The sequence below is a fragment of the Sander lucioperca genome, chromosome 6 (assembly GCF_008315115.2).
Source record: "Sander lucioperca isolate FBNREF2018 chromosome 6, SLUC_FBN_1.2, whole genome shotgun sequence".
In the NCBI taxonomy this organism is placed as follows: domain Eukaryota; kingdom Metazoa; phylum Chordata; class Actinopteri; order Perciformes; family Percidae; genus Sander; species Sander lucioperca.
In genome coordinates, this window is record NC_050178.1 from 1386816 (window position 1) to 1408505 (window position 21690).

At 39.5% G+C, this 21690-nt stretch overlaps 1 protein-coding gene and 1 long non-coding RNA gene across 2 annotated transcripts in view; one reads left to right on the forward strand and one right to left on the reverse strand.

Annotated features, from left to right (window-relative positions):
• LOC116050327 (butyrophilin subfamily 2 member A2-like) overlaps window positions 1–942 on the reverse strand; it is a 29983-nt gene extending 29041 nt beyond the window's left edge. Inside the window, exon 1 of the mRNA XM_031300301.2 lies at window positions 782–942. Within this exon, the coding sequence (XP_031156161.2) occupies window positions 782–851 (70 nt within the window). The 5' untranslated portion in view covers window positions 852–942. The remainder of the gene's footprint in view (window positions 1–781) is intronic.
• Window positions 943–7800: 6858 nt separating this feature from the next.
• Window positions 7801–21690, forward strand: part of LOC118495333 — a 21956-nt gene continuing 8066 nt past the window's right edge. The window contains exons 1-3 of the long non-coding RNA XR_004897709.1: window positions 7801–8060; window positions 14719–14724; window positions 15630–15633. This is a non-coding gene — a long non-coding RNA (uncharacterized LOC118495333). The remainder of the gene's footprint in view (window positions 8061–14718; window positions 14725–15629; window positions 15634–21690) is intronic.

The window sequence follows — 21690 nt, forward strand, 5'->3', positions numbered from 1 at the left end:
ATTATAAACGAGTTAAGATGACACTGTATGAACTAAGGTGACACTTTTTTTTTTTTTACCATTTATGTTATGTATGTGATGTGTATGTATGTGATCGAAATAAAGTAAACAAAAAACTATCTTTTCATATTGTAGTTTCTACTTCATCTTATCAATCAATGGAGACCACACTCTCTCTCTCACACACACACACACACACACACACACACACACATACACACACACACACACACACACACATAGTGCGTGTCACTATCTTTGTGGGGACCCGTCATTGACATAATGCATTCCTTAGCCCCTTACCCTAACCTTAACCATCACAACTAAATGCCTAACCTTAACCATTACCCTAACCCTAACCATAACCTGATTCTAACCCTAATCCTAAAACAAAGTCTTAACCCTCAAACAACACTTTAAAGTTGTGGGGTCCAGCATTTTGGGCCCACAAAGCTGTCCGGACCCCACAAGTATACTGGACTCCCGGTTTTTGGACCCCACGAATATAGTTAAACAAGAACACACATACATACACACACACACACACACACACACACACACACACACACCAGAAATGATGCCACATCTAACGTTACTAAACTATCAATATTTTTTATCTGTGCTAAATATTAGGAAACATTTTGATGTGACAGCAGCTGAGCAGCATGATTAAAATTGTGTTTCCAGACCTCTGCATGTTTACAGGTGCTTCAGACATTTAGATAAAATTAAAAAATGCATTAGCAAATACATAACTCAGTGTAATGATCAGTTTTCTTACTGTTTAGTTGAGCAGACGTGATTCCAGAGCGAGTCAGGAGGCAGAGACACAGAAGAGGAAGAAGCTCCATCTCTGTCGATGTCTCCTAAAGATCAAACATCACTTTAACATCACAACGTCTCTAATAACGGAGGTGGAGCCACTCCTAACGGGCTGATTGGCTGATCCTTTTTTATTTTTATTTTATTTTTTTTAATTTTTATTAAGCACATAACAAGAATACAATACAAACAGGTCAAGTACGCCAGGGGAGATACAAAAAATAAAACTAATAAAAAGAAAGAAAACAACCCAATTTACATAAAGCATTTGAAAAGTACAAATAGTGTGTGTGTTCTAACAGCCTTCTTATTACTGCAACAGGATATAGTAGATATATAGTGTTTCAAAGCAATAAGTACCTTATGTCAGATTCAGCTGCAGGAGTTTGTCATCAATACAAACTGTTAGAGAAGATCTCAGGTAGAAGTACACATAATACTCTTAGGATTACACAGGATGGGTGAGCCAAAAAATGTTGTGAAATTAGCCAGCAGATATATTGACAAAGAAGACTGTGTTACGGCTGCTGCTGGTACCTTCCCATGTGTTTAACCCTTTCACTAGTCTGGATCAAAGGAAGTCCATTTCCAGGATAATCGCCTGACATCCGGTCCCTCACCTTCTGCTCTCTGCTAATTAACACACAGAAGAAGTTGCTTTTTCTGACATCGATCTTTTCCCCCGCAGAGAAGACGGCTGGAGTCGATCCAGAGTTTAATGGTTAGTATTATGAAGTTGTTACTGGTAGGTATTTATTACGGGTTTATACTGCATAGAGAAAGTTTTGGCGTCCCTTAAAGAGGTTTTAGCTGGTGCCAGAGGAATATCACGAGCGCCAAAACGTCTGATTTTCAGATGCCAGTGTTTGCAGAGTCAGACTGTCCCGGACTCTTCTGGTGACCATGCTGCTCTGGGGACCGACGGCGCAGCGAGAAACCGCTGCTGAGGGACGCGGAGCTCTCTGTCCACCGGAGCTCCAACTGCTGTTGGTTTGCGTGGCGGACCATCTATCAGTATTAAATTGAGTTTCATAACCTGTAAAAATAAAAACGTCTCATATGTCGCATTCAATTTTAACACCTCTGTCAGCATCAGACTCTTGACTGTTGTGCTGGACCACTGTATAGATTACTGCAAGGTGATGTATGTACTGTATGTAAAGCTGTTCTTGCCTCAAAAAAGAACCAAGTGTTGTCAAAATATCTGCAATAAAATAAATACATTGGAGCTTCATGTGAACTCTCTCCAAACATGTGCTTAGACGACCTATAAGTTGTTTGTGCAGTTACAAAAACAAGATCCAGTTGTGTTCAAGATAATCTTGAAGCTCTGTGACTGGGTGTTAAACCCGGATGGGTGGTGTTGGGCGAGCCCTTTTTAAACTGCATGACACTGTTCCCCTGCACTAATAACCATTATAAGTCATATTTCTGACTCAACTAGTTCTTACAGTACATTTCAATGGAACTTAGCCAACTTGTATTTCTCAATCTGATACATTTGACCTTTTTTGTGTTTGTTTAAATGCAAGTAAAACTGTAGGAGGTAAGAGATGAACAGACATACAGCAGTAATTACTATTACCTTCCACATGTCATGTTATCCATATTATTATAATGCAGCAATTTAATAATTAGCACTTATTTCACATGCAGTTTGATTAGATGCATTTCTGTTTAAAATTGTGACTTGTGATTGTGCATACACTAGCCATATGGTATTAATAGCCTATAAAAAACAGTAGGATCCTAATATTGATTTCTATTGATGAAAAGTAGCTAAGTACATTTACTTAAAGCAGCCATATTATGCTCATTTTCAGGTTCATAATTGTATTTTAAGGTTGTACCAGAATAGGTTTACATGGTTTAATTTTCAAAAAACACCATATTTGTGTTGTACTGCAGTGCTCTATCTCACTGCTGCAGATCCTCTTTTCACCTGGTCTCTGTTTTAGCTACAGAGTGAGACCTCTTTTCTTCTTCTTCTTCTGTACTATCTTTGATTGCACTGCACATGCCCAGTAGCTCAGATGTAGATCATGTCAGCTAGCTAGCTCCATAGACAGGAAAAGAAAGGCTGTTTCTACAACTTTGGTCAGTTACAAGGCAGGATTAGCTGGGAGACTTCAAAATGAGGGCGCACATGGAAGTAGTTCTTTTGTAGATTATGGGGAACTTGTGTGTGTTGTAGCAGTGCTTTGCTATTGAGAACGAGGTAGCATGCTAGCGTTAGCATGCTAGTGTTAGCCATAGCATTAGCATGCTAACGCTACGAGCTAATGGTTGCGGTTAGCCTGCTCGTTTCGGCTTGTGACGTCACAAGCCGTGTCGATTTTGAACAGCTCACCCAGAGACTGAAGGCAGGACACATTCAGAAACTGTATCTCACTCTAAACAGCATGGATGGATTTATTTCAAAGTTTGTATGTGTGTGGAAGCACCAGAGACACAACATAACACCCCAAATCCCAGAAAAAGTGATTTTTTTCATAATATGGGCACTTTAAGTATTGTATTATATACTTAAGTACAATTTTGAGGGATAGGCTACCTGTACCATTTCATGCCACTTAATAATTCCACTCCACATCAGAGGAAGATATAAACTTTATTCTCTACAACCATATATTTGATCATTATTACTAAAGATTGTTTTACAGAGAAAATATATCTTTAGATTATGAAATATGATACACTGTCATAGAGTTCTACCCCAAAGTCAAAGAAATGTTTTAAAAAGTTTATAAATTAGATGAAACTTGGCCAGATATGGCACTGAAATATTGCTTAAATGTTATTGCATCAGTTACAGGTTAGATTATAAATAATGATATAACACTATTGAAAATGGCCCTTCTGCATTATTAGTACTTTTGATAAGAACATTTTGCTGATAAAAGTTTTGTATTTTTAATTAAGTTCATTTTTAATGCAGAAATATAATGAGTAATATTGATGATGTTAATGGCAGCTGTAGCTTGCTTCCTGAGCTGTATCAGCCTGTACAGGAAGCAAGCTACAGCTGCCATTAACATCTGTTGTTGAAGAGTTTAAGGTGGCCAACGCCCGGCAGGTGATAATGCTTCGCGACAGTAGTGAACAATTGGTCCGCCAAGCAGATATCACCATCTGCACAGGATGGAAATGGTCAGCAAGCAGAGCTGTGGCAGACGCAGAGGCAAGGTTGGCACTGGTTGGGCAGTGGTGGCCTAAAGGTTAGAGCATGGGACCAGGAGATCGCCAGTTCAATCCCTAGACCGGCAGGATAAAATCTGGGTGGGGAAATTGAAAGAGCAGCGCTTGTCCCTTCCTCATTAACACCACTGAAGTACCACTGAGGTGCCCTTGAGCAAGACCCTTAACCCCAACCGCTCCAGTGGAGCTGCTCAGTGGCCAGCAGATCAGACTGTCGTTGTACTGGGCAGCTTCCAGGTATGAATGTGGAACTGTGTGAATTGTGACAGGTCGTCGTTGCAAATGACAAATTGTTCTCAATTGACTTACCTGGATAAAGAAAGGTTAAAAAAAAAAAGGTTATGCCACAAAGACATCGTAGGGACGGTCAACCGGCAGGCTGGGCCTAGGAGTCATAACCAGAGCTAGGTGGAGGGACGCTAATGCTAAAGGTCGCCGCAGCCTAGTCCAGGAAGAGCTCCCTATGGTGGAGGAAGAGGATAGGCAAGCGAGGGCAGCAGCCATGAAAAACCAGGGGAGGTGGACAGGTTGGGGTGGTGTCCAAGGAAGACCATTGGGGTGGAGGGATATGTGGGGCATGGAGGAGAAGAGGATCAAATTCCTCCTGTGCTCCACATACGATGTCCTACCAACACCAGTGAACCTCCATTGTTGGGGGCTGGCTGAGAGCCCAGACTGCACGCTGTGTGGGAAACCTGCAAGCCTTGAACATATGTTGTCATCATGCCAGGCTAGCCTGGCTGATGGCAAGTTCAGATGGAGGTATGACCAGATACTTGCCGAGCTGGCTGCAGGCCTGGAGGAAGAGAAAAGGAAGACCCACAACAGCACAAGGACGACAGCACCCCGTTTGATCAGGTTTGTTAGAGCAGGGGCGAGCTCTGCTGCGACCTTTAGCATTAGCATCCCTCCACCTAGCTCTGGTTATGACTCTGCAACACGCACTACTGTGTAGCGCCAGCATTTACTGTTTTTATCTCACTGTTTTTAATCTCATGGGGATTTAGTGAATAAACTAAATGTATATCTTGTAATCGGCCTCTCGTTGTTCTGGACACTTAGTGATGTAGTGATGGAAATGCCTGTTTCCATACAGGGGAATACGTCTCAGTTTACTCGTCATATTCAAAGTCCTCGATCTCTGTTGACATGTTTATATTTCAAACACAAAAAAGTGGTTTTATGAAAAAATAAAGAATTAAATCATAACATTCTTAAACAATTTTTTAAGAGAGTGATTTTATGGAGAAAAAAAGTTGTAATAATGCAATCAAAAAGCATCTCTCTGCTGGTGTATGGTTTTGTGGCTCCTTCTGGTGGACAGCAGCAGGAACTACAATTAAAGGATTAATTATCTAAATGATTAAAATAAAGGAATATAGTATTACAAACATAACATTTAATAAACCTTAATTTAAAAATTGGGGTCTGTTCATAAGATAAAACCATTCCAATTACTACAATAAATATCTGAATATTAAGATTTTATTCTAAATTTTTTACCATAACTTTTTCTTCTTAAGTTATTTTTTATTTTCTGAATTTTAAGATTTTATTCTCTTTTCATAAATCCCTTTGTCTTCTGTCTAATTAACCACTGAACTGCATTAAGAGGAAGCATCTCTCTGCTGGTGAGTGGTGTCATGGCGCCCTCTGGTGGACACCAGCAGAGAGACAGAAAACTAATTCACACATTAAAACATGTTTACAGTTTTTATTTTAATTTAAATGTTTTTTTATCTCATACACTGACAAAACTTTTTAAATAAAATTCTTTTAATTGTATGTTTTTATTTTGTCACCCGATATTCCTTTTATTTTGATCGTTTTTATTTAATATAAATACATATATCATTTAAATGAATTATTTTAAATACTTAGTCAATAATACTGATTAAAACAAACAGACATAGAATTACAAAAGAAAAACTAAAAATGAAATGAATATAAATGTATAAAGTGGGGTCAGTGTATCAGAAAAAAACATTCAGATTAAAATAATAAAAACTGTAAACATGTTTTAATGTTTTTAATGTGTCTTAGTTTTCTGTCGCTCTGCTTGTAGTTCCTGCTGGTGTCCACCAGAGGGCGCCATGACACCACTCACCAGCAGAGAGATGCTTTTTGGTTTTAAGTTTAAATGGTTTTACATTATTAGAACTTTTTTCATATAATCACTTTGTCGTCTTACTTTTTTTTCTTCTGCATATTACGATTTTATTCTCACATTTTTACTCCATTAAGTTAGTTTTCCTTTTTTATTTTTTTATTTCTGAATATTACGATTTTATTCATGAAATCCCTTTTTCTTAAATTATTTTTAATTTTATGAATATCACGTTATTTAAAAAAAAAAAAAAAAAAAAAAAATCCATACAATTTGGTTTCCTTTTTACATTGTTTAATTTTGGGATATAACAATTTTATTCTTAATTTTCTCGTAATTACTTTTTCTTCTTAATTTATTTTTTTTTATTTTCAGTAGTTAACTATTTTATTCTTTCCATGAAATCACTTTTTTTATTTTATTTTTTTCTTCTGAATATTACGATTTTATTGTTATTTATTCATAAATCCGTTTTCATTCTGTCAAATGTAATGCTGCATTCCAGGCAACCCGTAACTCGTGTTTTCACAACCTTCTACCCGTGAAAGTCCCCTGGAACGGCAGTCAAAGTCGTAACTTACTACCCCTGAACTCGTACCAGATCGTTGTACTCCAGTTACAGTTTTTGACGTCACACACACATAAACAACAATGGCGCCCCCTGTTGATGCTGTACAGACGCCGGTGATTAACTGTGAGAAATAGAAATAAATAGGCAACGTAAAGTAATTCCACACATTGTAATCAAAACAATACACATACGATTGTGTACTACTACAGGTTATGTTTATTAAATTAAGCCTAAAATATGTTGCAGACTAGAAATCGCTACATCAGCTAGCGCGAGCTAACGTCAACGGTAGGTAGCCGCTGGCTAACGCTAATGCTAGCTAGAAGGGTTTGTTGTGACTGTCCCTGGAAGTCGTGAGTCGTGACTTGAAGTCGTAATTTACGGGCTAAAAATTGTGTCTGGAACGCAGCATAACCACTGAACTGCATTCAGAGGAAGCATCTCTCTGCTGGTGAGTGGTGTCATGGCGCCCTCTGGTGGACACCAGCAGGAACTACAAGCAGAGCGACAGAAAACTAATACACATTAAAACATGTTTACAGTTTTTATTATTTTAACTTAAATGTTTTTATCTCATACACTGACGACACTTTTTTAAATTAAATTCATTTAATTGTATGTTTTAATTTTTTCACCCAATATCCCATTTATTTTGATCATTTGTATTTGATATAAATATATTATTTAAATTATTTAAAATACTTTTTTCAATAATACTGATTAATACTAACAGATATAGTATTACAAAAGAAATACTAAAAGTTAAATATATATACATTTAAAAAGTGGGCTCAGTGTATAAGATAATAACATTCAAATTAAAATAATAAAAACTGTAAACATGTTTTAATGTATTAGTTTTCTGTCTCTCTGCTTGTAGTTCCTGCTGGTGTCCACCAGAGGGCGCCATGACACCACTCACCAGCAGAGAGATGCTTTTTGGTTTTAAGTTTTACTTCTGCTGATAAAGTGGTCAGGAGATGAAGACATTTGTGCAACAGTAAAGTTGAAACTGTGCAGTGAATTTAAGTGTTAATGTGAGGCTCTGAGGTTTTTATTTAATAACAGGATTTAATGTTAGTTTGAATATAAAGAGTTTTTGCAGTTTGCACACATTATGAGCAGTTTTTGTGCAGAACTCCTGAGTCGTCATAGTTCTGTGGAGATGACGCTTTTATTCTGAAGGATCTGTGCAGGAAGTGGTGCTGTTGTTGCATCAGTACCAAGTAGGAGTGTCTCCATCTCCGTTATATGAGACGTTGTGATGTTAAAGTGATGTTTGATCTTTAGGAGACATCGACAGAGATGGAGCTTCTTCCTCTTCTGTGTCTCTGCCTCCTGACTCGCTCTGGAATCACGTCTGTTCAACAAAACAGTAAGAAAACTGATCATTACACTGAGTTATGTGTTTGAAAATGTAATTTTTCATTTTATTTAAATGTCTGAAGCACCTGTAAACATGCAGAGGTCTGGAGACAGAATTTTAATCATGCTGCTCAGCTGCTGTCACATCAAAATGTTTCCTAATATTTATCAAAGATCAAAAATATTGATAGTTTAGTAACTTTAGCTGTAGTGTCATTTCTGCTTCGTATATACACATATATACATATATATACACATATATATACACATATATATATATATATATATATATATATATACATATATATATATATATATACACATATATACATATACATATATATATACATATATACATATACATATATATATACATATATATATACATACATATATATATACATACATATACATATACATATATATATATACACATACATATACATACATATATACATATATATACATATATACATACATATATACATACATATATACATATATATATACATATATATATATACACATACATATATACACATACATATATATACACATACATATATATACACACACACATTATATATATATATATATATATATATGTGTGCGGTCTCCATTTTGTCGTGAGGAGAAAGTGGGGTTTTGTTAAGGTAACTTCACCTCAGAGTCCGTTACTATGGTAACGGAGTCTGTGAACCTAACCTGGTCGAGAGCAGCTTTTCTTCTCTCAGTCTCCTCCCTCTGACACAGCGCGCATTCATTTCCTCATTCATTCATTCAGTCTGTATCTGTTATGAGTGAAACTAAGGTTGAACCCAAGTGCAGACAATAACACAGAGCCAAATGGAAGTTTAACAGGTTTATTGCAAATGTCCAAGATCAAAAGCAACCGGAAAAGCAAAGTCCAAATCCAATGGATTTCAGATCCAGGGTACAGAGCGGGAGTGGTACCATAATATCCAAGGGTCCGTGTCCAATAATCCTGAGATCCAATGTGGAGAGCAGGAATGGGGATGGCCGGAATGGAGGATGGCAGGAATGGTGGATAGCAGGAGTGAAGTGGCAGCAGGAGTCAGGTTCCAAGAGCTGTGGTCAAAAACAGAACAAACCAGAGCGAGCAAAACACACAAGAGCTTAATACAAACTGGTGAAGTCAGCAGCTAGACTAACGTGGTCGTCTTGACTATGATCTGACGATGAGTGGAAAGTTGACTGGGGTATTTAAAGCTGAGGTGATTGTGGTGAATGAGCTGCAGCTGGAACCCTGACTCCCGCACACCAGACTTCACTCCTGCAATTAATGACAGACAGAGGGAAGGGGGAGAGCAGAGACAGAGAGCTATCTAGCAGCAGCAGCAGCAGCAGCAGCAGGCCAACAGTATCAGGCGCATTTTAGCGCAGTTTGTTATCTGCATGAATAAAAAAACTTATTGGTTTATGTTAGGCAGATTATAAAACGTTTTTTTCTCAAACATTGCATGTCCTTTTGTCGACTATCCCGTTGATGAAGAAGCTGCATTAGGCCTACTTCACAGAGAGTTTACGTCGGGATGATATGAGTCCCGACTAGATGTAGGCTATTTTCATTTCCAGATGTATTTTCTTCACAGTCGATTAGATATGTAGATACCTTATCCGTCCTCACATCACTAACATCCACCATTGTGGACATGCTTTTACATCCCAGCAGATTCTTTGTGTCACTTTATTTTTTTTTCGCAAACGGTAGTTTTCTTTACAACATTGTTGATGCGCATAGGCGCCGATTTATGTTTTCTTCTGTGGGGGCTCACGGGCGCACGCCCTTTAAAAAAAAAAAATTGTCAAAAAATGTTTTGCATTTCAGAACCTTAGGAAATGGACAGCGGCCGACACGAACACACACGCCTATTGACTCGATAATTAAGCCGTAAAGTAGGCTATCTTTCATCTCAGGACAGCGCCACTTCTCACAGATACAGATAGGACTGGAGATGAAAAGTTGAACTGACACGTAACCGCGATCAGCTTCGTGGGAAATAAAGAATCAATGTCACCGACATAACCAATCACACTCTGACAGACTCTCCACTTAGCACCAACTGCAATGTTTAATTTTAAATGAATGTAGCCTACTGCAGTCTGCACTGGGTGCTCAGTATTTTCCGTGGTTGCTCGAGCTCCGGAGCACCCACGGTATTGGCTCCTATGGTGATGCGGAGCATCTTAGTAAAGCCACCGAATAGCAAAGTGCCGTCAGAAGACTGTGACTCGCTCTGAAACGTTTTTTTTTAAAAATGTTTTTGTAGTGTTCCCTGGACACAAACCAGTGAGAGCCATTAAAAAGAATTAAATGATAATAAATTATATTTCTGTTAATAATCATGGTGCTGCAGCCTCAGAATGGGATTAGTAGGCTATTTTACTTTTTCGCCCGCAGGATTGCACCGAAATGAAAAAGGTGTAATACAATTCCAGTTTTCACCAGTAATATTATAGGTTACCTGTGATTAAATATGAAATTCATGCACTGGCAGCACTAGCAGCACTTTTCTCTCACACCAATTCTCTCTCTTCTGCAGCAGCAGCCGCTGTGTTGCTTTTTAACGAAATACATGTTCAAACTGGCTGTATGTGCGCATGAGTATTTCCGCCGACCAGTTTGTTGAACGTGAAGCCACAGCTGATACATTATCTGGACTTCTTTCAGCTGATGTTCTCCAGACTGAGGAAACAGAACTGTGTCCATGGCAACACTCTGCTATGCATGGCAACGGTGTTTTATGCTTAGCAACTGTCTGTTATCAAGAAAATAATAGACCGCAGAATGCCTTAGAATTCAACCAAGCCATGTAATAATAGTTTTTTACCTTCATTTTACCAGGAAATTCCCATAAAAATTAAGAAAATGTATATTGATATACAATTAAAATTAAAACTAAATTGTCGTTATTGTGTGATTACTAAAATAGGCTCGTGGCACTCAGCCATAGCCTAACATTCAAGTCCAGTCTAGAACCACAACATGGATCGGTGGATGGCAACAGGTTCTCTGAAGAGAAAAGAAGCAGAGGTTACCAATAATGAAGAAATTGAGAATGAGTCGGAGGCATCTATGAGCCAGATTCCTCATGAAGAAACAAAGAAAAGGAGGGTGAAAAGAAAATACTATGAAAGCTACTTAACATTAGGACTCAGCTACACTGGCCCCGAAGATGAGCCGTGGCCCGTTTGTTGCTACGAGGCACTGGCTAACGAGAGCAGGAAACCATAACATCAAGCAAGAAAGTAATGGAATCGACATCTACAGGTGGTGCTACTGCTAAAGCAGTGGAATGTCCCGAATCATAGCGAAAAAAGGGATGCCACATACACTCGGGGAGGAAGTGCTGCTGCCAGCAATTAAAGAGACTGTGGGTGTCATGCTGGGTGAGAAAGCACGAAAGCAAATGGACTTGATTCCATTATCAGACAACACTGTGCAATTTGGGACCAAACGAACGGATCTTAAAACCTTTTGTTTGCCCTGTTCGCCAGGTATGTATACCGGTGTTGTATACGGAAGTCAGGACAGGACTTCAGTCGGTCACCTGAGAGCAGAGGCCCTGTCTTCCCCCTACTGGCGTGGGGGTGTAACGGTTGGATTTGTACACTGAACTGAACCACTTGTTAGTTATAAGTGAAATGAAAGAAAAATCGTTCTATTGATAGATTCTTGTTTTAAGTATTTTCGCCTAATACAGTAAAAAAAACGAAATCAAGCACAAAAGTATTGTTTTTAACGAAATTGTTATCAGCCTAAAAATAAATATATTCTCTTGCTATGTTGTTTATCTTAGATTTTATCAGACCAATCATTTTTGAGTGAATCTAAATCAAATGACTGCAAACCTTTTATATGCTACTTCAAAAACTTAAATGGAGCTGGTATAAATAAACATTTTCAAAACCGCACTCAGAACAACCAAAAACAACCAAAAACAACCAAAAACAACCAAACGGGAACGTTGTGTGGAGGTACAGTGCAACCACAGGAGAACGTTCCCGTTGGTTGGTTCCATTAACGTTTAGGGAACGTTATAACCATGAGGGAACGTTCCCTAAACGTTAGTTTTTGGTCTGGTTCGCTTTAGGGAACCAGACACTAACGTTCCCCAACGTTCCCTAAACGTTCTGTGTTAGTGGGGCATCCACTGCCAACTGCCTGTAGCTTCTTCTTTTTTTTGATAAGCTAAAGTAGAAACCAAAATAGGACAAGTAGTGATGGAAGAAGTATTCAGATCCTTTACTTAAGTAAAAGTACTATTACAACACTGGTAAATGTAGGCTTTAAAGTAGTAAAAGTATCTCAATGTAGAAAAATCCTCACATTTTAGAAACTGGAAACGATCCAAACAGTTGTGTGTTTATTATGGGATACTGCCCAATCTCCCCATGTTACTTCCTGCCAGCTCTCCACTTTCTGGTCTGAGGTTTGATGTGGATTTTACAATATTATATTTATATTAAAGTTTATTTAGATAGGGACGGATACAAAAAAACGACATAGATAAGCTTAAACAGTCCTCTGATGTATGTATCATAGTGTTTTTAGCTGAAGCTAATTCATGACACGTGTCCCTAGTAGGGCTTTTGGTTAAAAATAAAAATACAGATTAGCAGTATTAAAAATAAGAGAGAGATGAAATAAAATGGAATGAAATGAAAAAGGAAAGAAAGTATACAGAGAGAGCATAGTGTAAAAACTAAATATGAGAGTGTAGTGAATGTGACATACATAATTCACCTTATTTGTTAAGTGTGGTTCGACACACTGTTGATTATAAACGCAGCACTTTGTTCTTAGTATGGTTCTTCATAAAGTGATAAACGTAATACATATACATGTAATTATGACTGTTCAAGGATCGCGCCCCCTTTAAATGTTCTGAATGCGTGATGACGTTGGACCCTACGGGGTTTGTTGCTGGTGAACGCCTTTTTCCTGTGAGTTTGTTTTCCTGCAAAAAATTTAACGACACACGCATTTGTGTGCTCAAAGTGAGAAATTGTGTCTTTTTACTGCAATTTACTGCAATTTCCACACTGGTGACCCCGACGTTAGTCTGCTGGACGGATCCAGAGACACGACACGATCATGACCGCGAACGCTGTTACCCTCAAACTCCCCAAATTCTGGGACTCAGTAGCGGAGATAGCGTGGGTGCTTGGGTGCAGCCGGCCCAGGGAGGGCCCCGTGCCAATTAGGGGCCCCTCAAACGCCGCCGATCTTGCGTCACTTGACGAGAATGGGGCCCTCGCCAAGTGACACATTGCAGATTATTAGCTGAAAGAAGCTAATTACTGCACATGATCTCACGTTGTGATAATCCTGCTCTTCTTATCAAACATATATACAACAGTGCCATGTCAATTATATAGTGTGGTACTGATTGAGCGCACTTGGCCTGTTCAGCACCATCGCTGGCCATCAGCTGTCGCTGTCCGTGGTGCTGAAACATTTTTACTTGACTGGCAAATCACACCGTTTGGTCTGTTTGAGTTCCTGCGCATGCCGTTCAGCCTTAAAAACGCAGCTCAATCTTTTCAACGCCTCATGGACTCTGTTTTGCGGGACATGTCTTTTTTTTGTGTACTTGGATGACATCCTGGTAGCAAGCACGTCCAAATCTCAGCACCTGGCGCACCTCCGCACCCTGTTTGAGCGGCTTAGCCAACATGGGCTAATTGTCAAACCCGCCAAGTGCCATTTCGGTCTCTCCACCATTGACTTCCTGGGACACAGAGTCACTAAGGACGGCACAGTCCCTCTTCCATCAAAGGTGGAGGCGGTCACACAGTTCCCACGCCCGCTCACTGTCAAATCCCTGCAGGAGTTCCTCGGCATGGTGAATTTTTACCACCGCTTCATCCCTCGAGCTGCTCAGCTCATTGCACGAGGCCTTGAAAGGTAAACCCAAGCACGCTGTTGACTGGACTGAGAGGAGGGACAAGGTTTTTGCTGCCACTAAGGCAGCCCTGGTGAACGCCACCATGCTGGCGCATCCTTCTCCTACGGCCTCCATCGCCATCACCTCGGACGCCTCAGACTATGCTGTCGGTGCTGTCTATGAGTAGTGGGTAGACGGGGCCTGGCAGCCGTTTGGCTTTCTTTAGCCGTCAGTTGTGCCCCAGTGAGCGGAAGTACAGCACTTTCGACAGGGAGTTGCTGGGTCTCTACCTCGCCATCAGACACTTTCGTTCCATGCTGGAAGGTAGACACTTCACTGCTTTTGTGGACCACAAGCCGCTGACTTTTGCCATGGCCAAGGTGGCAGAAACACTGTGGTCCGATTCCGATTTAATAAAATGTTATCAGACCCATATATCAGCTCCTACACAGTCTCCAGTTGTTTTAATTATGACAGAGTAGCTGTTAAAATGCTCTACATGTGATCTGTTGCTAATTTTAATTAATAACACACTGTAGATGATCTGTAATCTGAACAGATTTAGTCTCACTGACTTCTAAACGTCACTATCACCCTCACAACATGTGTTCTGTACAGAATAAGCCTTTAAATCAAACAATAGCAGTTAAAATCCCTCCAAATCAAAATCAATAAAACGTTTATATAAAACGTCAATATGTTGAGTCGATTCTGAACCAATCAGCTGTTAGATCAGCTGAGAGGCTGGTGTTTCCCAGCATGCCCTGAGTCCGCCTGGCTCTTGCAGTCGGTGGAGAGCAACTGCGGCGCCTGGCTCTAAAAACTGCGGCCGCCTTGATCTCGTGAGGTTATCATTGCCCACGTGTGCATGACGTCAGATCAAGTCGGACACAAATCTAACCAGCATACATTGGCCGGCGATCGCCGGTGATCCATTCTGCGCAGATCTGGCTCATTTCGAACGAGCCTAATATCTTCTCCAGCAGGAACACAAGCATGTAGTCCGCCATTGTTGTTGTTTTGTTGTTATGAAACGTCGTCGCGAGATAAGAGGCTTCACCGTCCAAACGAAGACGCAAGGCCGGCATTTCCGAATTTTTTCACCCTGGGACCAGGTTTCAACAAAGTGCATCTTCAGGCAGTGCGTTTACAGGATTAATTTCGATGATCGGCCCAAACGATGCAATACAAGCATTTCCGTGTGGATGGCCCCTCAATTACAACCAACAGCTGAGACAATCAACTCAGCTGGCACTGCTCTCCTGCTCTATCCACACACCTGTCTCCACTGCAGCTGATTGCAGGCCACGCCCACCTCCACAGGTTATAAACTCAGGATCAAATCTGAAATATATCCTGAAAAACTAAAATGGGCAATATGTGGCTGGAGGGCAGTGCAAAGGATTTTCTAAATAGAATGTGCAAAATAACAAGATTATTTTTTTGTTATAGCTTAAGTTTGTATGTTTATCACAAACAAACTTCCATTATGTCTGTCTTAACTTAATTACTCTGCATGTGAACATACTGATTAATACATGATTTCATCTTTCAGGGACCAGCAGTCATCATAGAGGAAGGAGGGGACTGATGTAATCTTACCCTGTTCTCTCAGCACCAAGGAAAACATTGAGTTTAAAATCTTTGACTGGAGGAAAGTTGCTCAGAAAGATGATGGTCAGAAGAAGGTGTTCCAGTATGACGCAGGCATTCATTCCAACAACGGTCTAGATGGTCAGAGTGAGCAGTTCAAATGTCGAGTCTCTCATCTTCAAGATGAACTGAAACACGGCAACGCCTCCATAATCATCAGAAATACAAAGATATCTGACAGTGGAGAATACACCTGTCATTTTCCTTGTCTTCAGCCACCTCAAATATTCCACATTAAGCTTGTTATTGGTGAGTATTTTCATTATGTCTGCTCTTTTATTTAAACATTTAAATATGTCTGCAAGATAATACAATTTATTTTGAAGTGTCTGTAAAAGGGCTAATATTTCACAAGCACTAACTGTTTTTGTTTTACCTTTTAGATCCTATCTTAAAGTACCCATATTATGAAAAAATCACTTTTTCTGGGATTTGGGGTGTTCTTTTGTGTCTCTGGTGCTTCCACACGCATACAAACTTTGAAAAAAATCCATCCATGGTGTTTAGAGTGAGATACAGTTTCTGAATGTGTCCTGCCTTCAGTCTCTGGGTGAGCTGTTCAAAATCGGCACGGCTTGTGATGTCACAAGCCGAAACGAGCAGGCTAACCGCAACCATTAGCTGTAGCGTTAGCATGCTACGCATGCTAACGCTAGCATGCTACCTCGTTCTCAATAGCAAAGCACTGCTACAACACACACAAGTTCACCATAATCTACAAAAGAACTACTTACATGTGCGCCCTCATTTAGAAGTCTGCCAGCTAATCCTGCCTTGTAACTGACCAAAGTTGTAGAAACAGCCTTTCTTTTACTGTCTATGGAGCTAGCTAGCTGACATGATCTACATCTGAGCTACTGCGCATGTGCAAGTGCAATCAAAGATAGTACAGAAGAAGAAGAAGAAAAGAGGTCTCACTCTGTAGCTAAAACAGAGACCAGCTGAAAAGAGGATCTGCAGCAGTGAGAGAGAGCGGTGCAGTACAACAAAAATATGGTGTTTTTTGAAAATTAAACCATGTAAACCTATTCTGGTACAACCTTAAGGCGAGACACGGCAGGCAAAAACATCGGTTTTTTTTCACTGGTCAATTTTGAGATTTTGTATACAACATTTTGTACAATAACATGTCTTCTTTCAGATTTGTGGTGAAATAAAGTCCGAAATACACATTTAGGTCTTTATTTTACTACACTTTGTCTGTTTGCGGCGGTAGATTTCACCTAAATTCAACAAAAGTTGGCGTTCTAAATCATCCCGCTGCTCCGCGATCGTTGTCTGCACCCTGTCGTCACATATACCGTTGGAAAGCTCTCTTTCTCCTGTACAATGCTGTCGGATCCAAATATGGTCATTTCCTTTTTATCAGCAACCAATCGTTAAAGTAAAAGGGGGGATTTAACTCAAAATGTGCAATCTCATTGGCTGATGCCAATTTCTGACAACGTGATTTGCTCAGAATGGTCACGTGACGTGCTCTGACATTTCCGCGGTAGCTCAAAATGTTGAAAGAAGTGCGTCGAAAACGGCCGAAAATCACCTCAGAGAAGACGAAAACAGTTGTTATTAGCAAGAAGACACAGGGGATCACAAACTAAGACAGCAGATGATGAAATGCCTTCACATAGTACGTCGATGTTTAAACTGTCGTTCAGAAAACAGGAGTGTTCAGACAGCGGAGGTAATCAGACTCTCTCTCTCTCTCTCTCTCTCTCAAAGCAGTTTACAGAAAGTCATAGCCTACATGTCATATATTAAATATTTGTCACATATGTACCACACTGTACTGATCGCGATACAACACACTATATTACAAAACAATTACATTACACAACAGTTACAGTTTTGTATAATATAATTACTATATAATAGGCTACTAAACAAATCTGTAATTTTGGGATCCTAAAGTGGTGTGAGTCCCTCAGGCTGTAGCAGGCAGATCCATATGTAGCTGTCAGTGGAGCTGCTGTCACCTCTCCTAGGAGAACTACCAGCTTCTCTTCTGGTGTTAATTTTTTTTGGCTATTTTTCCAAGGTGTAATTCTCTTAGTGAAGATAGTTTTTCCCAGTGGAGGAGGAAGTGTATCTCTGTCTGACCCAGTTGGTGGTCACTGAGCCTGTATTTAGTCAGGATCCGTCTCTTCTTCGTATCTCTGACAGTGTGCAGATAATCTGTCAAATAATAATTTAGACTACTTTGTTTGCTTTCTCCAATGTTCTAAATATTGGTCTTTTGAATGAGTCATAATTAGTTTTGTTCTGTTGTGTTATGAACCAGTGCTGATGGGAGCCTGGTTAGTTATCTTCACCATCAGCTGACTGAGGGGACTGGTTCTGGTTAGTTATCTTCACCATCAGCTGACTGAGAGGACTGGTTCTGGTTAGTTAGCTTCACCATCAGCTGACTGAGAGGACTGGTTCTGGTTAGTTATCTTCACCATCAGCTGACTGAGAGGACTGGTTCTGGTTAGTTATCTTCACCATCAGCTGACTGAGAGGACTGGTTCTGGTTAGTTATCTTCACCATCAGCTGACTGAGAGGACTGGTTCTGGTTAGTTATCTTCACCATCAGCTGACTGAGAGGACTGGTTCTGGTTAGTTATCTTCACCATCAGCTGACTGAGGGGACTGGTTCTGGTTAGTTAGCTTCACCATCAGCTGACTGAGGGGACTGGTTCTGGTTAGTTATCTTCACCATCAGCTGACTGAGGGGACTGTTTTGTGGGAAAAGTAAGCTGGAGCAGCAGCAAGTATGGCCATGAAGGTGCCTCTGCCATGCTTTCTGTTATGGAGAAGTTGTGGCTTCAGAGCACAGTTGTGACGGTCAATTCAATGAGAGAAACTGATATGCTCAGGACCTCAAAAGCAGTGTAAAACATAGGCGCAAGAGTCTAAGCACAGCTAAAATACATATGGTGCTGGAATGGACAGTTAGACTTTAAAAAGCTGTTACATCCATTGTTGGTCTTGTTCTGTGTCCATACAACTGTCCAGCGTGGGTTTTGTCTGCAACTTTGTGCATGATACGCCAATGTTAATTCATTGAGTTACTGCAGTTGTAGGCCTTATATGCCTGCCATTTTATTAAATAATCAATTTTCATGAGCTTGAAATATTCTATATTATTATCACTAAGGGCCTGAGCATTTATTCTGTTTTTGAGCAATTTTTCCAATAGAAATGTATTAAATTCCACTATTTAAATCTTTAAATGCCGTTTTCTCAAAATGAGTTTTTTGTCATAATCCAGTATAATTATCTCAGCCTATGTAGCACCTATGTACACCAAACTTTCCAGTTATACACTTAGTAGTATTCTGAAGATATTTACAGAGGGATTTGTTAATAAATCATTCCTGCCCTGATTTATGTGAAATTTTAAGCTAAAAAACATGGCGAAAATCAATTTTTTTTTAAGGCTATGGACAGTATATTTTGATTTCCTAGGCAATGAAAGCAGATATCCTGAAATCCCTCTGTAATTTTGTTTTCATCTTGTGTGTAAACAAAATGAAAAAAGAATTTTGCACCTGGCTTTATCATATGTTCAGATCTATCTACCGAAAATATATGCAAAATCGCGCATATTTAATGAGAAAATGCCTAATTTGCATAATTAAACATAAACATTTCAAAAACTTGTAATACTTTTTTTATATACTTGTGTAAGTAATCAACTGAGGAAGTTTCATGGAGATATCTATTATTTAAAAATTTTAGCCTATTTACCTGTAGTGTCTCGCCTTAAAATACAATTATGAACCTGAAAATGAGTATAATATGGCTGCTTTAAAAGACAGAAGAAGGGAAAACATCCCAGGTGAGTCCTGATTTTAATAACGTTACTCTCTACTTCTCACATGTATGTGATCACAGGCCTGATATGATTCAAAACACGTTAAATCTGGGGATCATACTGTGACATTTATACGCCAACATATTTTATTTCTTTGTAACTGTTTTTCAAGTTGATAATACTTCACAAGCACTAACTAATGTTCTGTTTAGCCTTTTCTCTTAGGGCTCATTTTGATCATGTATATTTCTGTCTCTTAATACTGAAACATTTTACATACATCTGTATAATACCAGGACCACCTGTGTGTGTGTGTGTGTGTGTGTGTGTGTGTGACAAGCACAGTGTGCCACTGCCTCAAGATAGCAATAAGCCCAGAATGCACTTGAACACACCTCCCTGTAGGACCAGCACGCCCATGGGTGGACAGATGGGCGCAGGTGCATTTGCTATTTAAACGACGCGGCGGCTGGACGGGAAATTGACAACTGCGTCAGTCTTAAACTAGCAAAGACACTTGCGTCGTTCTTTTCGCTACACTGCACAGGGTTTAAAATAGGGCCCATAGTATCAAAACACAAGTTATTCCATATTACACCATAGAGAAAATAATGCCCAGAACTTGTTTTCTTCACTTCATCACAGTACAGTCTGATGGTCAGCTCTGATTCTGAGACTCTTTTCTCTACAGTTAGTTTATTCTTTCCAGTTGAGATGAAAACATGCAGAAAACAAAGTCTGTAGTGTTTTCTGCTCTAATTCCCAAAATACTTTGGGAATGAAAAGGTTTCTGATTCTTACACACAGCTGAGATCGTCGTTAGAAATATTAACACAAACTAACTACTACATGTAACTGTGGAGTAGCTGATTGTTCTCTACAGAAAACACTACATAAGACATGTTAAATACAGTTAAGTTATATGTTACTAAATAATCTAATATTTCTCAAAGTTATGTCAATAATAATGTTACACTTAATGGCCAAGTTATGTCTGTTAAGCAGCATATTACCACTCGCTCTAAACAGTATGAATACATATTACTCTAATCTAACATATTCTGCGTACAGCATCTAGAAAGACAAACAGAGCAGAACTTTCTGTACTTTTACATCGTGTTACTTAGTTTAATATTTCACCTGATCCATTAAAACTGATTTCTTGTAAGTTTTGCTGCAGCTCGTGATGCTGAAATAATTTCCATGTTTGTATTGTTGATGTTCTTCTCTGATTGGACGCAGCTACAGATGAAACTAATTATGAGTTATTTCATAATTTAGTAAAACTTCACACAAAGTAAAAGATTTTTAAATAGCTGTTACAACCTGATCCTGAGGATCAACATGAAAACACCTCAAAGGGTGATTTAGTGACTGAAGTCAAAGAACAGAGACATTCTGTTCCACAGTGAAAAAGTAAAACAGGGTGTAACACATTAAATGTAACAGTGTTTCTACCAAAATATACTGAGCTCTGAAATCTGTTCATCTGTAATCAGATAGATTAATAAGAGTGTAAGTCCATGTCCATTTATCTAGCGCCCTTTATATAGAGTGTGGCCACTAGGGAATTGAATATTCTGAGCTATCTCGTTATGCGATTGGTTCGAGGTGGTCACGGTGTTTCGTGGACTCAATGTTGGATACCAACGTTCATCTGATTCCATCGACACAGTGCAGGAATAGTGGAAAAGGTAATACAGTATTACAAATGACATAATCACTGAAAAAAATGCCAGCTCGTTGTGCGTCTTGGCTGCAATGAACGGACAGGGAAGCGGCAAAAGATTTCACACGTCTGTGACCAAAAGGCGAAAAGTATGGGAGCTGTTCATTATTGTGTGAGGTAAATGTCAATTTCTCTCTTCCATATGATAACAAATCTACATAGGACAAAGATAGTTGATACACACTTCGTTAATGGGTACCATGCTGTCAAAAAAGTTCTAACACTGCTTAGAACTGAATGACAGTTGAAGTTAGCTTATGTTTAGCATTAGCTTTGTTCACGTGCACTCCATGTACCTAAATGCTTGTGATCGTGCCACAGTCATATGCGCTTGTGTCTCGACCGAGCTCCGTGTCTTGATTATGGGTCATAATAGATGGGAGGGACAGTGAAACACAGCTTGCCGGGGATGTGGTTTGCTTTTCACAGTTTAGACAGTTAGCTACGCTGACGCTGACGTTTGGTACGTTAGCGCAACAGCGTCTAGCCGAGCCTGCTAGGTCTCATATACAACTGCCTTCGGAGTTTCCTCTATC